Here is a 23,381-nt window from a genome sequence, read left to right as displayed (position 1 = left end):
CACTGCTTAGCCAAGTCGCCCCCGTAACAGAGGTGAGAGCCTTCTAGAGAGCTCCTGCCAACAACACTGCACGTGTTCACTTCACTGTCTGTCTCTCCACCTCCTCCACATACTCACACCATCCATTTCTCCCTCTTTTTTTTTTCCACCTCCTCCCTCCCCCTGCCTCACACACAGGCATCTACTCTGAGAACTAAGAGTGATGGAAACAGCCAAAAGATTACTTTTCCATTTTGCAACTCGCACCGCGCCTGTATTTCATTTTGTCCAGCGAGTAGACGAGTCAGAGGACACGGCCCGAGACTCTGATGATGTGTCATGACTCAGTGTGAGCCGGAGGAGAGGCTGCAGCTCTGCTTATGTTAAAACACAATGTCTGTGCAATATGACCTGAATGCTGAGATCACGCAGTGACGATATGAAGGCAGTATTTGAGTGTGTGTGTGTGTGTGTGCACGTCGGTGCCCTCCTTTCTCTTTAATCAGAGAGTGAGTGGAGCAGAACAGAGTGGAGGGTTGAGTGAGGGGCCTTTCTGCCGGTCTGGCTGACTTTAGGCTGGCACTGCTGCCGTCTAAATACCCTCCTATAACCAGCTCCGCATGTTTCTCTGTCTCTACACAGAGGATGGATTACTGCGAGTATCTTTTCATCTCACTGTAATCTCCTCCTCTCACATTACCACTAGAGGACCACCTGAATTCAGACATATGGAGCTGGATTAAAACCACACAGTGCAATGAGTTCTGAGTATAAAGTGACTGCCATTCTCCTCATTACACACATCTGAGAGAGGAGAGGCAGGGTTGCCATCTGAACTGATTAACTCGGTCTCCCTGAGTTTTTCTCCTTTGTATCTGTCTTTTGTCTTCCTCCAATCACTCTTGTTCTATTTTGTTAATTTCCTTTTTCCTCTTCTGCCATTTTTATCTCCCATCTTGGCCTTCTTCCTCTGGCTCTTCCTGTGTCTTTTCTATCCTCGTCTTTGTTTTTCAGTGCAACACGGTGATGTCAGTGAAAAGTGATTCCTTCACGGCTTCATACTGATACTGAATCAGTGCTTATTCAAAGGCCTATTCACCAAGCTGCAGAAGGCCCCAGACTGCAAAACTTGAGAAATAACATCATGATGATTGCTGCTGAAGTTCAGAAATATTAAAAATAAATGTGTGTAGCCTAATTAACAGTCATCTGTCCAAAAACTGTAGGCTCTATATTCTTTTATGTGTGTGAATTTTAAAAATTATGTATTTTTGGTTTTGTTTTCCTTTCTCTCCTGGGCTCAAAACGTCTGTCTCATCTCACATCTTCAGCATCAGTCTTGGTTCTCCCAGGACCAGAGAAAAAGCAGCTTTCTCTCAGAGTGAATTCTCTTTTGCATGTTTCAGTAATTGCCAGGTATTGGTTTGGGTGAAAAGTCCATGTTCTATTTATGCATCCTTTTATGTGTGAATGCATGTTGCAGTGCCAAAATTTTACATGCAGTGATGCCTGACTCATATTTAGGCTGAAAGTGAAGAATGATGCTTTGTAATTGTTGTGTCAGTGCTCTCTGTGCATGACAAGGCTCTGTGCATGCAGACCTGAAAGAATACTGTATGTGTTTTATGTGGGGGTGTGCTGACCTCTGCTGGTCACATGTGGGATTACTCATCAGGGAGGAGAGAGATCGATCCCACAGTTACCCAGGAACACGTGCAACATTATGCAACCCCACTTTAATACACACATTCAAAATCATGCCTATACTGATGTTAATTACATGACTTTTTTTCCCCTAATTTATTTGAAAAAAGATAGTAGATGTACTCACTAGAGAGGTACGTTTTCTTAATTTTCTGTCTGTCTCTGTGTTCTGTGTATATTACTGCTCTATATTATGTTTGATTGTCCCTCTCAGTTGTCAGACTGAATCCTAAAAGTCAGTGAAGGATATTAAAGTTTCACCTCCTGTATACTCCACACACCTCTGTATGGACCTTTTTTATTCAACAGAAATGCAGTACAGTGTGTAGCACAGGCACTCCCTGCATCAAGACGTTTTTAATACCCTTGATTTGGATGGCGTGTGTGTGTTGGTGTATTACCAAGAATGATGAACTGTGATCAGTCTGCTGTTATTGAAAAAGGATTCAGCGCTGAAGTAGCAGCAGCCTCTTGTGTCATGTTTTAGAAGTATTACAAATAATTTAGAGCCATAATGAATGGAGGCCTTCCTCAGTTGATATAATTAGGCCGGCTTCACATCCTGATAAATACCATTGACTTTTCATTTGATTTGATTTGTTTTGACTCGTGTTTTCCTTGACTGCATGATTAAATTTGTATTTGTTTTCAAAGAGGCTCAGAGGAAGGTTGCCCAGGCTGAAAGCACACTCATGTATGTATCTTCTTTTTCATTTGAGATTCCACACAGATCTTTTTTTCCATGTTTTCTTGGCTCAAATGCAGGATTGTTTCCATTTTGAATTGTAATCAAATAAGTATAGATTTACTTTTGATTGATTATTATTTAAGTACAATTAATTCTTGATGACACAAAGTCATTAAAGGCAATACATATAAAGCTTTCTCCACCTTTAAATGTTTTAACAATCCTTAGTATGTTAGAAAAACTTGATCAATTGCAGGTTCCACGTAGAACACTTGTAGGATAATTTATAGCACATGAAACTATTGGAAAAACAATGTCCAGACTGCTTGGCACTCTACACTAATGTAAGAAGTGAAACCTGATGGAGTGCAATACCAAATACTGGCCTTGAGTGGGCGCCATAAGCTTGACTAGTATTAAATTAGTGCTGAAATGGCCCGTATCAAGTTACATAAAATATATTATTGTTTACTAACCACTGTTTCATCAGTTTTCATTTCTTCATCTCAGGTCATTTGTGTCAGAGCACATCCATAGTGTTGCATGCACCTCACAGGCAGCAGCAATATGATTTGAATAAGTGACTAATTAAGATCAGTCTTCTGATTTTTAACACCAGTAATAAATAACAATAACTCACACAGATTAAACACAATCCATAGAAAGTCACTGGATTTTGAGTCTATTCATGAGAAGGTGGAGAACATTATGAGCTCCACATCATTTGATCTTGACTTATCGTCAACAATTGGAAATGTTGAGCTTAATTAACAGAACATTTGAGTCCAGTTTCGCTAGAACACAATATGAGAGACAAAAATGAGCTCTGCAGCCATTACTGGAACCAAAATATGGATAATGATTTACTGGAAACCAAACTACCTTTTAATGTTAAGATACTGTGAAACTAAAATCTGACAGTGCACTTAGATGGTTTGTAACTGGTCAACACATTACTGCAGTGAGTAAACAAACACAAGCTGCAGCTTCTGGGAGGCGCTGCAAACTGCAGCTGTTGTCTGCAGGCAGCTTCAGGGGCCCAGGAATGTTGTAAAGCAGGACAGCAGTCAGGGATATTCATCACCCCGTGCTGCTTCAAGTTTCTTACACTGTGGGTGTTGGTTACGGTGTAGGGGGGCAAATATTCATCAGTCATGCCACTGATAATTAGGCATGTGTACCTGTTAATTTTTTAAGCATAAGTATTCCTGCCGACTGGACTTGACACTTGATGGTGCACTTGTTTGAAGGTATAGGTGAGCTGTTACAATGTTTTCCAGAGGCTGAACCTCAGAAAATGTTTTGTTGCAGATTAATTCCCTAAAAGCGGTAATCAATCACAGTTAAGTTGCTGGAAATTCATGTATATCCACCTGGCCTGCCCGGCAGTTTGAGCTACTAGAAATAGATAACAGATAGACAATAGATCTGTTACCCTCTCGTGTCTGTATACAGTAGAATACATTAGATGCCGCTAGCGTTGAGAGTATGACTGAATAAAAAGTGAGGACACTTGTGGAAATGAGGCTGAGGTCCTCGTAGTCTATAGATCAATTTCCTTGCCTAAATTGTTTGAATAGTATTGAGCTCAGCTGCATGAGCTGCAATTAAGAAAAAGGAACCAATTACTGTGTATTGCTGTGTTTCTTTCAACGCTGTAACATTTCATTAACAGGGGAAAATGTTTGTACCAGCACATATACTAAGGAACAATGCAATATGAGACTTGCATGCGTGCTTGCTTTGATGCTCCAGCACTGGTTTTGGTTGTGATGCTCAACTAAAACTAACTTTAAATAAATTAATGTGGTGATTGGCGCTCTACGTAATTCCAATTCACACCATCTTCCGTTATAATTAACTGTCTTTTTAACTGGAAGCTTTGAATGCGTCTGTGTTAAGACATGCGTCCTCTGGCGCACTGGAGGACCAGTGCAGCGTGGTGCTACCTTCAGTTACTGCGGGAAATGTAATCCTAATTAATGAAGCGTCACAAACCACCAAAAACTGAGAGAGTTTAGGTCTTGTTTATTATTGATTAATAGGCGTGCCTTGTCAAATGTAAACCATTTTACAAATTGTGCCTCACATTCATCAAAAGATGCTCGGTGATGCATGATTTGCGGTGATTTACTTTGTTTTCTTTAAATGTTTATCAAAGCTGCCAAAGTGTTGCGAGGGAGAGGAAGAGAGTCCAACAACTGATAAAACATTTATTGGGATAAATTATTTGCAGCCTGATAATACACTCAGCCAACATAACAGCCAAGCACTTTTATGTTTGGTCTGTATCATGCATTGTGTTTTTTAGTAATCGTATTAACACATGTGGTTGTGATATGTATGATTAGTTGTGGCTGTTGTCAATCCTTACCTGCGACAATAAGGCTGCTAAAACGTCCTGAACGAGGGAGCTGAGGATTACGAGTGGAAAGTGAAGGCCTCATTGGATCCCATTTTTTTAGGAGGGCTGATGTCATTTCAAAACTTAACTCACACTCCCAAGTGAACGCGGCGAGTCGCGCACCTCCTGTCCTCCGCTGAAGTCCTCGCTCCTGTCTGCCGGAACACATTGAAAAAAGGAGGCGAAACAAACTCAAGAAAAGACGAACTTCTCCTCCAGAGACGAAGCAGAAGGATTTCACAGCAGAAACCCCGGGACCAGAGCCCCTCTTTCTGCGGGCAAAGGCGGCTGAACTTTTCGTTTTCTTTTTTTTTTTTTTTAAACTGCAACCACACAAAAATGAATCGGAGCTTTAATAAGTCTCAACCTCTGCGAACTGCGGATTGTAACGCCGTTGAGGTGAAAAGCAAGGTGAGTGTTGTGTGTGGGGGGAGTTTGTGTGATTTGGAGGATCTTAAACGAGGGGGCTTGAGGAGAAAATAACGAGTTCACATGGTCGTCCTGTAGCGGAGCTGGAGCTGGAGCTGCTCGGACAGACTGTCTGCAGCTAACCTCACACATTTTCTCCCCTCAGCGGCAAAGCTCTTATCTAGTCCACGAAAACGGGAGCTGGATGCAGCAGTTTTCTGCACATTCTTGCAAATTGCGCTGATTTTTCTCCTCTTTTCCCTCCGACCGTGCAGATTGTGCTGATCTGGCTCTTTCCCTCTCTGACACGAAGCTGATGGGAACAAAACTGGTTTGACATTGTTACCCAACAGCCCGGCTTTAAATATTTGTAACCATAAGGAGGTGTTTTATCTGTTCAATCGGATGTTTTTGCAACATTAGTTGCGTTCACTGCCGCTTTGTGCGACATAGTTTCAGCCTCCTCATTGTTTTGTGAGAAGCTGATAGCCGCATAAAGTAAGTTAACCAGCAAGTAGATGACACCAGTTTTAGGCTTGTGTGATGGAGTCTCACAAATTCATGCAACATTTGAATATCACGTGAATTTTGTCAAACACTTTAGAGCTGCAGCCTTAGAAAAGTTGTGTTGCTGTTAATACTGTAGTTTGGTGCAGGCCTGACAACAGTTTACAGAGCATGTGGCCATAGTGACAATCATCCCAGATAAACACATGGCACTGTGTCCAACCCTGACCACAAACTGAACACTGAACTATTCAACATTTTTTTGCCACAGCCTCTCAAGGGCTTCCTGAAGGCTAACCTGCATTTTTCCCTCAAAAATTCCATTAACGTGATGACAAACTGGAGTGGCATTCATGATATGTGTTTACACATGCCAGCACACATGAGTGTGTCGGCACATACATGAAGGATGAGCTCCTGGGTTGCGGTTCACATGCCACATTGAGATGGGGCAAATGCTGCGAGAGGTGACTCATTCGGCCGCTTGTAATCTCGGCTGCCCACGTTCAGCGGTGGCGGTGTGGCTGTGACCTGGGAGGGCTGCAAGAGGGATAACAGATACACGGGTGGTGGGTGGGAAAGAAAAGGAGGGGGGGGCCCCATCTATTCTAGGATGCTCATGCATACATCATCTTAGGGCAGTGTTGTCTTTTTGTTTTGGGGCAGGGTGGGTTTCGTGTTGGTTCCACAGAAACAGGAGTGGTCGCCACCACAGAGGGTTCGTGGGTGTGACTGACAAGCCAGGAGCCGCTTGGCTGGAACGGGCAGGTTTTTACGTCACTGCAGTGCTGACTCACTGTCACGCAACGTCACATGTTTCCCTTTTTGGATCAGATATAACTCAGCACCCCTACTACGTCACTTTTGTTCTACTTTTAGAACAGAATGACCACGTTCGGTTTCACATCACATCCCTCTCAGTCACAAATGTAGGGGTGGTAACCTGTAATCAAGAGCGTTTAGCTGAGTTTCAGCTGATCAAACCAGAATGACAGTTATAGCTATTCGAATACTTGTAAAAAAAAAAAAAAAAAAGCCAAGGAGGCAGCTTTACTGCTGTAGAGTCTATTTTTAAATGCGTAAATGCAACAATTAGGAATCACCTGAACACGCTGCCTCTAGTTCTGCCTGTGATGTGTTGCAGGCTAAAAAGGCGTAAACGCAGAGAGGTTGATCTCAAGCGGTGACCAGAAAAGTGATTTGAAATGTGCAAAATGAATCCAAGGAGGGTTGAATCCAGGGCAGCTGGACTTGGCTGCAGAGAATAATCACACACATTTGAAAAAAGTAGGCCTTGGAAACTACCACCTTGATTCCAGCTCTTAAATTGTAAATAATCTATCCTGCTGCCTTTGTATCAAAGGCAAGAGATTGAAACTGAACCTTCAGTCTCATTATAAATAAACATTTTCGTTGAAGCCAGCTTCACATAAGCACTTGTTATCTGGAAGTCAAAGGGAACAGGACTTGCTGAAGGAAGTCCAGCTGCCCTTGACGTAGCATTGCTAGATATCCTCGAGCTAGTGCGCAATCTTAAAGACAACTTAACCAAACACTAGTTGAAATTAAACACTCGGATTCACTCCCGTGGGCCGATATCAGCGTGTTTGTTGTCTGTATAGTTGAGCATGGTGCATGTTATGTGCCAGTTCTCGCTGCTTAGCGTTTGCTTTTCTCAGGGGAGACTGTTCCAGTGATAAGCCTATCAGGGATAACACTGGAGGTGTCTGGCTGCCTGTCGTGGAGCCTCGGCCAGGAGCTGGTTTCACTCACTTGAAGCTCTTATCAGAGACGGAGAGAGTGCGAGGGGGCGGAGGGGGTTGGGTGGGATTGTTTTTGTTTCGCTCCCTCTGCCCTCACTTTAATCGATCCAGATTTTCAAGGCGAAAATCTCAGTTTGAGGCCTGCTTCGTTACACTCAGTCTTTTTGCAGATCAGTTGTGCATTTGTTTACTAATCTTCCAAAATGCCAGGTGATTTCTCAGGTGAGTTGTCCCTGACTTGCAGGGTATTAGGTAAGGACAAAGACACAAAGTCAGTTATCTTCCATTTTCTCCAGTGTGTCGGAGTTTAGCGTCCACAGACATGTTGCAACCTGTTGACATCCCTCTGCCCTGATAGGCCAGGAGGACAGGTGATGTCACGTTTGTAGTGATGTATTCTTAGGTCGGGGTTTAACGCGGAGGCTCGTGATTAATCGCGCCCTGTTCAGACTTGCTAGCACCGCAGGGCCGAGCTCTGCTCAAGAAAACAGATTGTTCAGACTGATCTCGAGGCGCCGCGCCAAGAGAACATTCAGATGCAGAGCAGTGACGGAGCCCACTGATATGCACAAGTATGATTATCATCTGGCAAGTCAAGCGTGTTGAAGTCTTACAGTGTTAATCACACTTAATTCACGTATAGGTTTCACTTTCCCGAATGCTAAGTACACACGCTGAATACTGACGAACCTGTTTGTCCGCTTCTCGTGTCATGTTCAGATGTAGGTCGAGTTTTAATAGCTGGAGCCCAAGTTGGGTGCTTTCAAACTACGCACCCGCCTGGCATCCCCTCAGTTCCCTAACACGCCTCCTCTTAAATTCATCTGTCGTCTTCTAATTACAGAGCTGGTTAATGTATCCCCCCTGCTCTTCTTCTCTCCTCCTAGTCAGTATACTGCTGTTCTCCTCTGCTACCCTGTCAGCACTTTTCCTCTCCCTCCTCCTCCTCCTCCTCTCTTCCCCTCAGCTTCCCTCCTCTGTGAGCTGATGATTACAGTAACAAAAAGCACCTTAGTCTACAAATTACCACTGTGATTCAGACACCGGCGCTGCAGCGGCTGTGTGATGTTGTGGTTTATCGAGCTGGGCTCTTGTACCTCGGGTTGCATCTCTCCCCCTCTCGTCCATTCTTGTCTGTGAGTCACATGATGACCCCACCGTGACCTCAGCCGCGCTCTCATTGGTGGTTCGGTGACCTAGCCGGGAAAGCTGGAGCACAATTGTTCATGTCTGTGCTCTTGTGCGTTAACGGTGGGCGGGAGGTGGGGCTGCCCGCCGCTGTCATTTATATATGCTGGGACAGTTCACTCATCTACCTGTATTGTTCTATTGTAGAAAAGCCTCCTTCCCTTTTCCTGCTGTTTTCTTGGTCGGTGTGATGTGATGAACTTAAAGCTCTGCGGGGCATGCTAGCAGAGGTGGTTAGCCACCCAGATCCTGATGCGTCTGGTCTTGTGATCAATTTGGCTAGTGGTTGATGGCCTAAAAAACAATCATTCTCAGTTTCTGCTTTGGGAAATACACATATTTATTTTCTTGGAAATTGTTAGATGAAAAAAATTGATACCACTCTCATGTCTGTGGCTAAATATGAAGCTACAACGAGCAGTGAGTTAGCATAGATACTGGAAACGGGGAAATGGCTAGCCTGGCTCTATCCAAAGGTAACAAAAAAAAACTTAGGTGCACAAATTAACTAGCATTTGAAGAGAAGATTGATACCACGCTCATGTCTGTGGCTAAATAGGAAGCTACAGCTAACAGCTAGATAGCGTAAATACTGGAAACGGCTAGCCTCGCTCTGTCCGAAGGTACAAAGAAACTCGTAATGCTAACTACTTATCTAGCATTAGATGAGAGGATTGATACTACCGTTAATCTAGCCATTCAATATAACGCTACAGCCAGCAGCCAATTAGCTTAGCATAGTACAAAAATTGGAAACAGGGAAAAACAGCTAGCTTGGTTTGTGTTTTTAGACATTAAAAAACAATGTATACAATGTGTGAGTTAGTGAGCTTTAGAAGTGCTGTTTTTTGCAGATTGTTTTACCTTCAGAGAGAGCTAAGCTAACCATTCTTCCTTTTTCAGTATTTGTGTCCTTTTTTATGCTAGCTGGCTGCTGGCTGTAGCTTTGCAATTACAGTACGACATGGGACTGATGTCCATCATCTCATGTAACTCTCTACAGAAAACAAAATTAATAAAAATACATCCCAAAATGTCAAACTATTGCTGTATATATGAAATTCGCTGCGCGAAAAGTGCCCCTGTTCTTTTTCCCTGAAGGTTATGGTTTGATGTCATAAAAGCAGATACATTTTTCATGATGTTAGCAGAGGTAAGCACAGTAACTTCAGCTGTAGGCCCATATATTTGTAAATGCTAAGCTTTCCTATGGTTTTTACTAGGGCTGCAACTAGTAATTATTTACATTATCGATTAATCTACTGACTATTTTATTGTTTGCTCTTCACTGATGCCCAAACCCTTACAGTTTACTGTAAAGTAATACCATAAAAAAAATACAAAATTTTAGCATCCGAGAATCTTGAACATTAACATTTTTGCTTCAAAATGACTTCAACATAATTGCAGATTAATTTTCTTTCGCTGCTCTAATCAGCTAATCATTGCAGCTCTAGTTCTGACATTTCTTGAGTAGTCTTAAGTAGAGTTTAATATGCAAATGTTTGAACAATGATATTGCTTTGACTGTGGATTGCAGCTAATCCAGTTTGTGTTTTGCTTTGAAACAGCTTCCTCTATGCCATGAGGTCATGACCACAGCTGTGACAGAGCTCGGCAGACATCCACCCTGTTAGTTTTATGTGTGCCACTCAGATGGTTTAGATAAGGGCATTAGGTCGGACATCCCGGTTTCCTCTTCCTGTTTGCCTGTCCCAGTAACTGTCCCTTTTAATGGCCTCCCTCTTTTGATCTTCCTTTCCTTGCAGTATGGGGCAGAATTTCGCCGGTTCTCTGTGGACAGGGTCAAGCCCGGCAAGTTTGAGGAGTTTTACAAGCTCATTCTGCACATTCACCGCATCGCCAACATGGAGGTGATGATCGGCTATGCCGACATCCACGGTGATTTGCTGCCGATCAACAATGATGACAACTTCTGCAAGGCAGTGTCGACAGCTCATCCACTGCTCAGGATCTTCATACAGAGACAAGGTAGGTTGCACTGCACTGCTTCCCTTGACTTTTTCTTATATTCATTACACAGCAGAAGTCAAGCTTACTGAGTCTTTTTCTCCTCCATTGTCTTTGTTTAACCGCTGGATGGAAATCGGATTTTCAAATATCCTGCACTTGGTAAACCTATAAAACAATCAGCTAGTGCAATAACTGTGTCTTGGGCTGCAATTATCGTGCTGACTTGAATGAAGTTTCCCCACAGAATATTTCCTCATCCAATTATGTCTTTCTTCCCGCTATGGGAACTCGAGGCCTTTTTGTTTACTTCATGCAAGGCTTTTCTGTCTGTGTGTGTGTGTGTGTGTGTGTGTGTGTGTGTGTGTGTGTGTGTGTGTGCGTGTGCGTGTGTGTGTGTTTGTGTTTCCTGCCCTCTTATTGGCTGGATCTGTCTCAGTCTGTGTCTGTCTGCCTGGCTAAGTCCCTGGTCTTATCCAAAGGAAGAGCTCGCAGGCAGATGATCGCACACACATGCACACACACACATACACACAGGCCGGTGCCTCAGCAGCCCCATAGAAATCAGGTCATTGAGCAAAGCCTGTATCCCAGCATACCAGACATTACTGAGAGACAAAAGATCTGCATGAAAGAGAGACTCCTTACTGAGCTCCCTCCGTTTGTGTGTTTGTGTGTGCGTGCATGTGAGTGTGTATTTGTCCAGAGAAAACACTGCGGTACCCTGAATGGGAGCTAGTCCTTGTCTCTCTCTCTCTCTCTCTCTCTCTCCCTATCTTTCTCTCTCATTGATCCCAACTCTGGAGTGGGTTTTGACTGACTGCCAGCCAGCCAGCGAGCATACAAATGAATCTATCTCCATTCGCATCTATTCATACCCTCAATCCTTCTTGGAATGTCCCTCGCTTGGTTGTGTAATGAACATGTACACTCCAGGGTATTGTTTTAATTGTCGTCCGGTGGTTCAGAAACAAAAGCTAGCCGTAGTGCAGCGAATTATCCTGTCGCAGATTTCTAGCAAGAAGAAGGGTTTGGATGTTCAAGAGGACCCAGCAGGCTCCTCCATTGTGTCATTCAGTGTCTTGAGAGCTCATATGTCTGCAGCTGAATTAGCTCATTGTACATCGGCTGATAAGACCTGCCAAAGATGGAAGATGTAAAAATCTAAGTTTCGATTGTTAATTTCAGGATAGGGCAGCTTTTTTAAAAATTAAAGCATATTTATGCATCATTTACCACATTGTTAAGTCATGTTAAATAATGCCATAATTCATTCCTGACACCCATAAATTGTGTCTTGGTGGTTCAGAAACATAGATGCAAGGATTCTACTCCTGGCTTTTGCTGTGAAATGTTGCTCACCCTTGTTGTATGACAGATGTGTGGCTCTCATGAAATGCCTCTGCAGTGTTTTTGTGATGTGAACACAGTGACATGGTCATGTGCACTGTTGTGGCTGACGCTGAAACAGTCTGAGCATCTTAAGCCTCACTGCAGTCTATTGTTAGTCACTAGACAAAGAGGTGTGTGTGTGCATGACTGTGCGAGTGCCTCACGTCTCAGAAGAGCTGCCCCGCTCTCAGTATGGTACATGCTCGAGAAGGTTTGTGTGTGATAATGACTGTATCAGTCACTACCAGCCTGTTAGTACAGGTCACAGCGTATCGTCTCCGGCCCGGTCAGCAGACCACCCCAGATGAAAGACTTCACACACATATAAGGACACTGTGACTCACCCCTCACTCACAGTAGGGACATTCTGTGTAATTCAAACTGGACTGGCCTTTCATATGGATATGAGAGCACCAAGTAAAAAAAAACATGTTTAATTGGACTGCTCCCCTGACAGCTCACTAGGTTTATACATCTGTTTTTCTGTCTCCTGTAAAAGGCAAGAAAATTACAAACATCATCTCAAATGGGAAAAAAGTTGTTAAACCTGCATTTGTTTCAAAATAAGCTGCCACATAGAACAAAATGCGCAAAACCTCAAAGTTTATGGATACATGATAAAATAAAAGGCTTTCATAATAGTTAAAGATGAAATTCAGTGAGAGGCAGGAGGTGAAGGGGAGGATGTAAAAGGAAATGTAAGAGAATGTAAGTTTTACTAAGAGTGGGAGAAGGCTGAAGAGGAAGAGAGAAAAATGAAAACTCCAGTGATGCATCGAGGTGTGCTGGTGTTTTGCTCTCCTGGACTTGTTGGCTAATACCTTCAACCCTCCCACCCCGAGATCAGCCCTGAGACAGGTCTCTGTGACTGGTTGTGTTTGTGGATGTGTGTGTGTGTACTTTCTCCATGTAACAATGGGTATTCTAACGTTTGTGTGTCTCTCTTTTTATCTACCTGACACCCTGCTTCCGGGCTTAGATCGCCATTGTTGGTAAAATCACTTGAGCACGTGCCGCAGTTGTGTGGCAGTACCACAATGATCCTGCAGATGATACCTGTTACTCCCCGTGGGGAATGATGGCAGCTTGTTCAATGATGTCTTCAGCTACAGAGCAGAGGTGCACGCTTTGTGGTTTGTTCCTAACAATGCATAATGACGTCTCAGTGTAGATGATTGCACAGTACTCGCCTCCAGTCCCAGCAAGGGGAAGTTAAATGAGGACTCCTGTGTTGTGTGTTTTAAACCAGGAAATCTGCTGATATTTAATACATACAGCATTACAGTCACTGACCGAAAAGGACAAAGGCACCGTTGCAGTGTCAAGTTTTCGGTTAAACCTCAATGTTGCCTCTGGCCCTTTTTAGAGTAACTCAGTCATTTTTATTTGTTGCACCTGCACACAGTTTTAGCTGGAGATACTCTGTCAGGGCTCATTTTGCTACTTAACATGAAGTTGTTTGCTTTTATTAAATGTTGGACTTTATTAACAACTTCCACGGGCTTGAAAGTTGCCTAATTCAGACAATTCAGCAGTATTAGCAGCAGTATTAGCAGTATATCCTCTTAAGAGATGATCCTCTAAAGGAGTGCTCTGTTGCAGCTGCATAGGAAATATTACTTTGTCAGCATGGCAAAACTATTAGTGGGTGCATTGAGCTGTAACATTTTTCAATTTGGATATATTTCACTAAAGCGGGATGCGCTCCATTAGAATGCTAATTGAGTTGTTCAAAACCAGAAGATGTCATGAATCTGGCTGCGCCCACAGTAGAAAGGAGCCTTTCTGCTAAATTGTTTACATAAGAACTGAAACCGCAGGCGGTCTGTTTGTAATGTAATGATTAACACACAAAAATTAGATGGAGAGGAAACTTTGGTCTTGGACCACCGAGCTGTGCAGGAATGTTTGCACGGCATAAATAATTCTGTTTTTTATTCAGTGGCCGGCATGTAAATAACAACAGGCGACACGTCACTTCACTGAGGGAAGTTTCGTACTGGGACACTTCTACGTTTCTCATCAGGGAGGGGGAGGGGCGAGCTAGTGATGGGAAGAGGAGCGGAGTGAACCAGCTCTGCGTGTGGAGGTGGACTCCTTGTCCGGTCCAGCGTGTGGGTGTGTGCAATTGTAGCGGTTCAGTCATGTGTGGTCAACTGATGATCGACGCTAGTTTGGAGGGTCCACATGCACATTTCCGCCTTTAAATTGCTGTGTGAGTTTCTCCATGTTTGTACTGAGGATAACACAGGACATTATAAGTCCAGGACCCTCATGTTGACTGAGCCTTTAGTTTAATGCATTTGGTTCCACATTTGTAGTCAGTGATTTATCCTGCTGTACTTGAGAGATTTGCTGCTTTCCAATACCCATCCTACCATACTATGTCCCAATACATAGGATGTCAAATGCAGCATGTCAGAAGTACCAGGATGTCCTACTGCATCTGGTTGCATGCTTTTGTGGATATTCTGACCCACAATCCTCCTTCTAAATCGCATAATTTTTCTTTTCACCTAAAATTTCGCACTATGGACTGCAAATGATGCATGAGCAAGAGGGTCAAAGTTCAAGGCGCAAGTTGTGATGAAGTAGCATGTGCTCATTGTATGCATGCTGCATGCAACAGTGTGTATTTGTGAGGGCAGCTGCAGCACGTACTAGTCTGACATTATGTCAGAGGTTTATGGTATTTTTTTATCTACAGAAGCAAGTTTCTAGCTAAACCACTAACTGTTCATTCATATTCTGCCTGGCATGCAAAATGATGCAAATTGGGACAGAGATAAGAGTGAGTGAACGCTGCCTGCGCAGTTATTCTAGTCCAGGAAATGGATTTTCCATGTTTCACCACTGTGCTTTACTGTTATAAGATGAAAGACATAATGTCAATGATCCTTGTTAGTAGTGAAAAACACTGGTTTGAATAAGTCTCATTTAGTCCCATAAATCCATTTTTGGAGCAGAACACGACCTGTGAATGCAGGCTGTTGATGCCTGAAAGGCTTTTGGAGCAGGCAAACTCACACGATCCAGCAGGCGTTGGTGCCGAGCTGCTAATTCCCCATCGTACAGTCACGGCTGCAGTGATCTTGATCATGGTTTTTAATGGTGGTTTATGCACAGTGGGAGGACAAGGAGGGTTCAAACGAGGATATGTGTATTAAATTTGATGTACGTTTTACCTGCAGTTACACTAATGGTAGACAAAAAAACGGCTCGATCCAAACAAAACAGTTTCTGAAAGCTCAATTTTGGAAAATGGAGTTGTTTTTGCAGACAGTGCCAGTAGCCTGCACACAGACTAAACTTTCAACAAAGAGAAGAGACCCCTGTTTGGCAGAGGGCTAAAAGTTTAAATAAACAGAGCAGACGAGGTAGGCCAAGGTCGAGTCTGTGTGCCTTCGTATCCAGCACGCTGAACGCCGGGGTTTGCAGCTCCGGCAACCCGACTGCTCTCCACACCTGTGAAAACTAGAGGTCCAGATATCAACATCAGCCAAACTAAAGAGAGATGTGGCACGTAAATAAAAAGCCAGAATGTAACAGCAGCTGCGCGAGTTAAAGCTGACATTCAGACCGGTGCTGTTTCTCAACAAGCTGGACCGCACAGTTGCCTGGAGATCAAAGAAAAGCTGGCGTTATTATATTTCTGTGGCTACCCTGACTGTCTGCACATTGCTGATTTCCACATTTGGCTCTTTTGCTTTTTCTTTTTTTCAGTTAAATAAAAAAAAAAAAAAAAGTTGTTTACACAGCAATGCTTGGCAGGCTGTGAATAGAAAAAGTCATTTACACTGAAAACTATTAAGGGAGTATAACAGGAAACCAATGCAGCATGTTGAAACTGCTTGCGTGAAAAATTCATCAATTGTTTCAGCGTGTTAGTCACAGTAAATAAGGTGTCTCTGTTCATTTGAAGCTGTTGACATCCAGACTTTAGAAGAGGGGCAATAGAATAAGGGTTTTGAAATTAGCATTTACGCCTTTTTTAACAGAAGGTGTCATTGTCACATGGATGTGTTCTGGGCTCTCAGGTGTGTATAGAGATGTTAGAGGGCATGGATGGTGGGCAGAGGCTTGACCTTAACCAGACCTGACCCGACCTTTGCAACCACAGCTAGGAGTCACGTTGGCTAGGAGCAGGAGCTCTGGTCGGCTTGTCCATAAATTCCAAGAAGTTTTCCATGGAATTTGGTTCTTAACGGTTGTCGTTTCACAGCGTAAGAGACAGCATAAGACATAATAAATGAAATAAAATGTCTGCGGAGCTGAAACTCTGCTGCCACGGCCATAATCTAATGCCTGAAACGGTTACAGTCCAAATGTTTCTGAAATGGAGAGGAAGTTTGGTGGGATAGTGTTTGTTATTTTTGTCTGGTTTTCTGGTTTTGCTGAAGTCCATACACTTAAATTTTAATAACGTCTTATTTCCTGTCATAAAAGAATGATAATAAATGCAAGCAGACATGTAATTTCTTCAAGTTTCATTTTCAGATACTCTTTTGTTTCAAACGTCAGTGCTGTGGTTTATCATCTCTCCCCGACGTGTTTTTCATTTATTCTTTGTGTTCCTATTAGGGATGCAACATTTAAACCTTTTTCCTCCTGATACTGATTCTGAAGTTCTAATTTTGATACCAGCCTCTTTTTCCACAGTTTTAAATCTGTGTATCCCTCTGCCATTTGAATCATTTTTACGTTAGGCCAGGAATTTTTGTGACACTAAAAAAGAGTGGGCGGCCTTTATAGCATAATCACTGAACTTTATAATGATGCATAAGAGACTGGATTGGTCGCATCGTGGATCTGATACCTGATCTGCTAAATAGGGTCAGTGTCTGTGCCAGTACTGATCCAGTGTATCAGATGGGTGCATCCATAATTACATGTTTTATTGCATTACATGCTATTTTTGTTACATGTAAAAGATGTCTCTGCATGAATTCATAAAGCAGCTATCATAGATTTTAGCCCACAGTCTGTGATGTGGTCCTCTCTCTGCCTGTGTGCTGTTGTATTGGCCAGCTGCAGGGACCCTGTCAGCACATCTGGCCACTCTCACACCATGACCAGAGGGCTTCTGAGAGCTGTGTGCGTGTGCGTGTGCGTGCGCGTGCGCGTGCACATGCGCGTGTGCATGCTTTTGTCCACATGGCCTGCTCACTAGATGGGATTGTGCAGCAGATGTGTCAACATGCCAGTGTTCAGTCATGGTAGCCGTAGGTTAAAGCTTCGACCCCGCAGCATTTGATCCATGTCGACGAGAGGAAGAGCCACCTCAGTAATTAGCGTTGGCTCTTTATCCCAGTCAGACCTCACAAAGCTGATTTAGTCCTGGGGACACTGGATTAGAATAGATCTCTTGATTAGTATAGATAATTCAGAATTGATCCATGCCAGTGTGCAGCTTTTTCCCTCTTGCCCTCGTTGCTCATTTTCATTTTGCATGCTGTTCGGTAGATTATGCATTTGAATGCCAGCCACACAATCAAATGCCACGAGAGGCACAAAAGCATTCTTTTCGTCTTTCCAGCAGATCTATTCTGCTCACGCACGGGCACTGCCTTATCACATTGCCTGAGTGTGCTTTTGTGACCCCCTTTACAAACCATCAGAGTCATTAACATTGAGTTTGAGTGTGGTCTGTTATGTTGGGACTTCCACTACCTCTAGTCTTTGTGCTCGGTACCAGAGATCTGCCTCAGGCTGTGCGAGGAAGTGAGTGAAAGGGACTTCTATGAAACAGCAGGCCTGCACAACACACTGCCTACTGCTCCTAGAAGGGAAATAAGACAGCAGCTGTCAGTTACAGCCCATCTCTCCTCATGCTCATGCTTTTTTTGTGTGTTAAATATCCACCCTGCTACAATTTCCCCTTTTCCTGAGCACAGTGGTTGACAGTGTGCAATTCCTGTCAGATGGACACTAACCCGTCCGTCTGATCATCTTGGTCCTCGTTCAAAAATGCCATGTTAGGTAGCTGCTTAGGCCAATCCTCATTCTTTTCACATTAGAGCCCAGGCATGACTCAATTCTCAGGGGCAAAAGGGGAGAAAACCACGGCAGACAGTGGGGAGTCAGCCTGACAGTAAGAAAGACAGACAGGCGGAGGGAGGACTGGGCAGGTTGAGTCCACCTCCATCCTGTGGTCTGGCCATTATCCTCTTGTTACAGACTGAGCCAACAGCAATCAGGAATTTTCTGGGGAATAGGGGAAGCCCGTGCAGGCAGGGGTGGCACATACAAAGATTGTGTACAGAAGTAGACAAAAAGCCTTTTATTAGAGCTTTTTGTAAGCTTTAGACATTTTGATGACACATCTGGGTCACATTCAGAGGGCAGCAGCATGGGAAAACGCACCGCCTTTGAAGAAATGCCTCATCTCAGGCAAGTGAGGTGTTTAAGGCCTCATCAGTGTCTGAAATTTTTCCCGCTTGCTCTGTGTGTGAGCATGTGTGTCACTGTGCATCTCCGCGCCATAGCAAATAAATCCCTGTCTCTACGGGGAAAAGTTTCTGCGCCGTAAAACCTTTCGGGTAGTGTGTGTGGGCTTCTCAATAAAACCTGTGTGTGGCCTTTTCTCTGCGAGTCCTCAGACAATGCCAGCCATAGTTAAAGTGTGATGGAGATGCCTGGTGCCTGCCAGGAGCGAGACAGAGCAGAGACAGCCATGTCCGACGGGGAGCTGCCTCTCTTTGTGCCTCTGACTGCAAACCAGCTTGGACGATGCTGTAAATTATGTCAGCTGGCACAAAAAAGGGGCAAACAACACAAATCCACACCCATACTGAGCGTGCAGCCAGATACGAGCGTGCACTCGCACTCTGTTCCATTACCTCTAATTTGTGTTGTTTGAGTCATTTTATAGCAGCCGCACCGCTTTTGCTGTAACTGTGACGAAGCCCTGCAGAAGATGCACACGATTGCTACACATGCACATGTTTACATGCATCCCAAATCACAGCTGACACACATATCCAACCCATCTCTCTGTTGTTGAGGCGTGGGGGGGGGAGGTCCTGTGTTTTAATTAAACTTGTAAGGGCTGTTGTGTTTGGCAACGCTATATTGGTGTTTGTGTTTCCTAAGTCCCCGCTTTCATTTTGGTTTACGACCCCAGCTTTGAACTGCATCCCCGCTCCCCCACAATGAACTTTCCAGACATTGTGGGGACTGGAGTGTCTGTGTCGGGGCACTCCTTCTATCGTCTGTTTGTCACTTTTGAAGAGCTTTTCATGGATTTATTTTTACATTTTTCAAACCCAGAGTCAACAATGTTCCCCCTTTTGGGTTTTTTATGATCACAAATTGTCAAAACAACAAAAAAAAACCAAATTCATCCCTCTAACAAAACTGCTCTGATGTTTTCTTCAGTGTTTGACTTGCAAATTTCCTGAAGCATGTAGCAGATTTTCACTGTTCTTCATATTGGTAAAAAGGAACTATATACACAGCTGCTCTCAGTTCAGGAATGCTATCACACCTCGACAGCCTTTCTGTTATTACTTCTCTGATTCGCAAAAACTCAGTGGCTGAGTTGAAATTGACCTCTTCCTGCATCTAAATAAGCCCAGAGAAGCAGGCTCTGGAAATTGAATTCTGGATGTGATGAATATAGCCGGTCCTTCAGGGACAAACAAACAACTTCCTAAGCCGCCACCACCACCGCGGCCACTCCTCAGCAGCATGGACCTTCAAAAGAGAGAAAACAAGCTTGAAATACTTCTGTGCCTTATTTCTTTAGCTCGGTTTATGGCTTGAAAGTGGAATGAGATCCTGTGACATGTTTGACTTCGAATTTCCAACTGTGTGTGGGGTTTGGTTCTTTGTTTGTCTGGTTGTTTGTGTGTTGTCATAAGAAAAAGGGGCATGTTTTGTTGTGTTTTCCCCCGTTTTAACTTGATACAATAAACCAGTAATTCACATGCATTTGTTTCTCCATACAATGTGATTTTATGATATTTTGAAGCTACATCAAATTACCATTTACTTACTTACTTATAGGAGATTGTTTCCACTCTTCTCTATTTGTCCATTCAGCCAGCAGCCTGTTAGCCTAGCTTAGCATAAAGACTTGGATTAGCTAGCTTGGCTTTAAACATATGAGACATACAGCCTGTTAATTAGTCATCTTTAGAAGTGCTAGAAGGTGGATTTAGTCATCTGTGGACACAGCCAGGCTACCTGTTTGACCACGTTTCAAGCCTTAATGGTAAGCTAAGCCAACCATTCCCTGGCTGTAGATTAATTTTAACAAACAGACATTAGAGTGGTATCAATCTCATCTAACTCTATGAAAGAAAGCAAATAAGTGTGTTTCCTGACATGTCGAACTATTATTCAAATGACCTTTGAAGGCATCACCAACAATTCCTGGTCTTTTTTTTTTGTTTGGTGGTAAATTTAGGTTATTATTAGAGATAACTGATAAATGTTTTTTTGTTTACTTTTTTCTTAACTTCAGCATCGCGTTGTGCTGTCAGTCGCTTCAAACAGGACAGAGACGATACTGAGACCGGTCGAGGAAGACTATGCAGTGGAAAATTCCCAGACCAAGTTTAGAACCGAGCCATGAGCGAAGTGAGGGGAAGAGGGTGAAGATTTGGGGTTGGAGAGAGCGGGGGAGTGCGGACGCTGGGTGGATGTTAGTGGGTTTTTGAGGGAGGAGCTGCTGGTTTGTGCAGAGACGGCTCGCTGTGAGTCTGCTCGCTGCAGTTCCTCCTTAATTACAGCTGTACCGGAGGACAAGGCCAGGCATGCTCAGTGTGTAGCACTGGAACACTCACACAAATTCACACATGCAAATGTAATGAACACAAGTGCAAGTAAAAGCAAAGGATGTGTGTCCTTTGAGGAAATCCTACTTTCCCTCACATTATCAAAGCATGTAGGTTTGAAAGAGGTGTGATTGTGACGTATGCTGCACATATCATAACTTCAATCTGGTTTTATGTAATCGTTCATAGATTTCCCACCGTATCAGACTGGTTTTTCAGGTGTGTTGTGCAAGGACTCGCTATCTCTACCTACATACTAGACAACAGGTCGCTTTCTGGCCTAAGCACGTTGAGAAGTGCCTGGTAGCTAGCACAACATCGACCAAGCGTTGCCTCTGCTAAGAGTTATTTTGGGAGTCCATAATTACAAAGGAGGGACTGACTTTGCTTCTCGACAGCTCACCCGCAGCAAACACACTCACCACTGGCAAGGCTGGCTTCAGAGCCATCCAGCGTACTTTAAGGTAGCGATGTCTTGGCTGCAAAACTGAGCTCACGCTAACTGCTGGTAGCTGATTGAAGGTTTAGTTAAGAAACAAGTAAATCTATTGGGCCCCCTGGTTTTGTAACTCAACTTTGAAATAAGCATACATTTATTCATATGCTATGAATATTGTACACTGCAAACATACAAACACGCCCTGTCCATTTAAACCAATCAAATGTGCTTGACCTCGTAGCATGTGATGTCATTTATCTTCCCCATTTGATGACCCTGGTCAGAAGTTCTGCCCCTGAGGCAAAAACCATTCAGGACTAAATCCATTTAACATGAAAGCCTGTAAAATCATGGCTGCATAGACTGCGTTCGAGTGCACTTACTGTATGAACTCTAGTGTCATTGGCCTGTGTGGACACTAGCGCGTCTTTCTGAGTTAAGGTCTTTGACTTGTGTGTGTGTATGTGTGTGTGTGTGTGTGTCTTGGTGTTGGTTCAGTGGGACCTCGAGATCCCAAAATTTGGAGAGATACAAATCATAGGCCACGTGTGCAAAAACTACTTCATGTGTTTCACATTCAATAACATGATTACATGCACTGCTGCATGTTCACACTGAATAAGCGATCATGCCTTTAGCATGCAGAAGGCATGTTTATGTGTCACATTAAGTAGATGTTGCAGTGTGGTTTCCTTGAAATAGTCTGACCCGGCCTGCTGAGAGGGAGTTGATCTGTTTCTTCAGGGTTGTTTACTCCTCTGGTAGTTCCCCTTGTGGCCAGGCCACACAGACAAAATAAGAAGCCTTCTTTTTTTCTTTTTCTTTTCTTTTTTTAGGAAGAAATGTGGTCGCATTTTGGAGTTATCATTATCACAGTTTGTGCTGGCAGCTGGCTTTAAAAATGCTTGAATTTAAGCTTCTTTATTTTTTATCTCCAAATGATGGCAGAAATTTTTATGTCTTGTTTTTTTTCCCCCCACAATAATTTCCTTGCTTGTGCTTGTACGTTATGGCACGTTCGATTTGTAGTGTAACACTACTGCGCGTGCATGCGTGTGTGTGTGTGCATGCATGCAAAGAGATAAAGCAATAATTACAGCCAGCTAAAAGATCGAGTATAGCCATATATAGGTCATGAGGCTAAAACAATGAGACAAGCTGTCATGCCCCTCGCCAGTCTGGCAGTTGTTCAGCCATAACATGTACTGGAGTGATTTGATTGGCTAAAATGGAGCTACAAGTATTTATGATTGGATCTCACAAATCACCAGAGCTGGCAAGGAGCTTAACAGCTATTACAAACTTCATTTAACATCAAAGCAAATCAGCAAGGGGATCTGCATTTACCATTTGGTCATTGGATAATAGCCTTTGCTTTGTCACAGTAAGTCTCTCGCAGCTGCAGTGTGTCTGATACTTTTGATTAACCCAATGCTGATTCAGGGTCAGCTCACCAAGTGAATACTAAAGGAAATTAAGAGATCGTTAATGACTTTCAGTGGAAGTGTTGTCTAGGAAAGGAAGGAGGAGCAGAAAAGTGAATAACCCCCCTGTTGTAATTTTTCTGGATGAAGTTTGACCCTAAAGCCTCGCTCTTCAGTGAAATGTGCCATCTTATGTTGTCATTGGCATATGGGACAAAAAACACCATACACAACAATAAGTAACAACATGCAGTAATTACACCTTGATACGCGGCAGAAATAAACACACACACACACCGTGAGAAGATGCTGCCCCTTCTCCTACCCACCCTCACCCCCTTCTCCAGACATGAGGGCCAGAAGTTGATGGTTGAATCAGGCCAACTCAGCATTTCTGGATGGGAGAGGAAGGAAAAGAATGGAGGAGGGGAGGAATGAGCCCTGACTCTTATCCTGATATGAATTGTGTCCTAGAGACTCGCTGAAACAATGGACACTGACAGCTCATGTGGAAATACTCCCACAGACAGTTTTGACTCTGTGTGTGTGTGTGTGTGTGTGCGTGTGTGCGTGTGTGTGTGCGTGTGTGTGTGTGTGTGTGTGAGAGAGAGAGAAGAGGGGGGGAGTAGTGTTTTAGTTGCAGAGACTAGATGAAGTAAACCACAAATGGAGTCAGTGGGGCAAAGCAGGAGCAGGAAGAACCGAGGATATGTGTCACCACACACAGGAAGTGT

At 43.5% G+C, this 23,381-nt stretch overlaps 1 protein-coding gene across 1 annotated transcript in view; it reads left to right on the top strand.

Annotated features, from left to right (window-relative positions):
* Window positions 1-4,882: 4,882 nt before the first annotated feature.
* Window positions 4,883-23,381, top strand: part of pard6gb (par-6 family cell polarity regulator gamma b) — a 32,329-nt gene continuing 13,830 nt past the window's right edge. Inside the window, exons 1-2 of the mRNA XM_041955421.1 lie at window positions 4,883-5,186; window positions 10,411-10,633. Of these exons, the coding sequence (XP_041811355.1) occupies window positions 5,115-5,186; window positions 10,411-10,633 (295 nt within the window). The 5' untranslated portion in view covers window positions 4,883-5,114. The remainder of the gene's footprint in view (window positions 5,187-10,410; window positions 10,634-23,381) is intronic.

The sequence above is a fragment of the Chelmon rostratus genome, chromosome 16, assembly GCF_017976325.1.
Source record: "Chelmon rostratus isolate fCheRos1 chromosome 16, fCheRos1.pri, whole genome shotgun sequence".
Taxonomy (NCBI): Eukaryota; Metazoa; Chordata; class Actinopteri; order Chaetodontiformes; family Chaetodontidae; genus Chelmon; species Chelmon rostratus.
The sequence above is the reverse complement of the archived record's forward strand: the minus strand, read 5'-3'. Positions and strand labels throughout refer to the sequence as shown.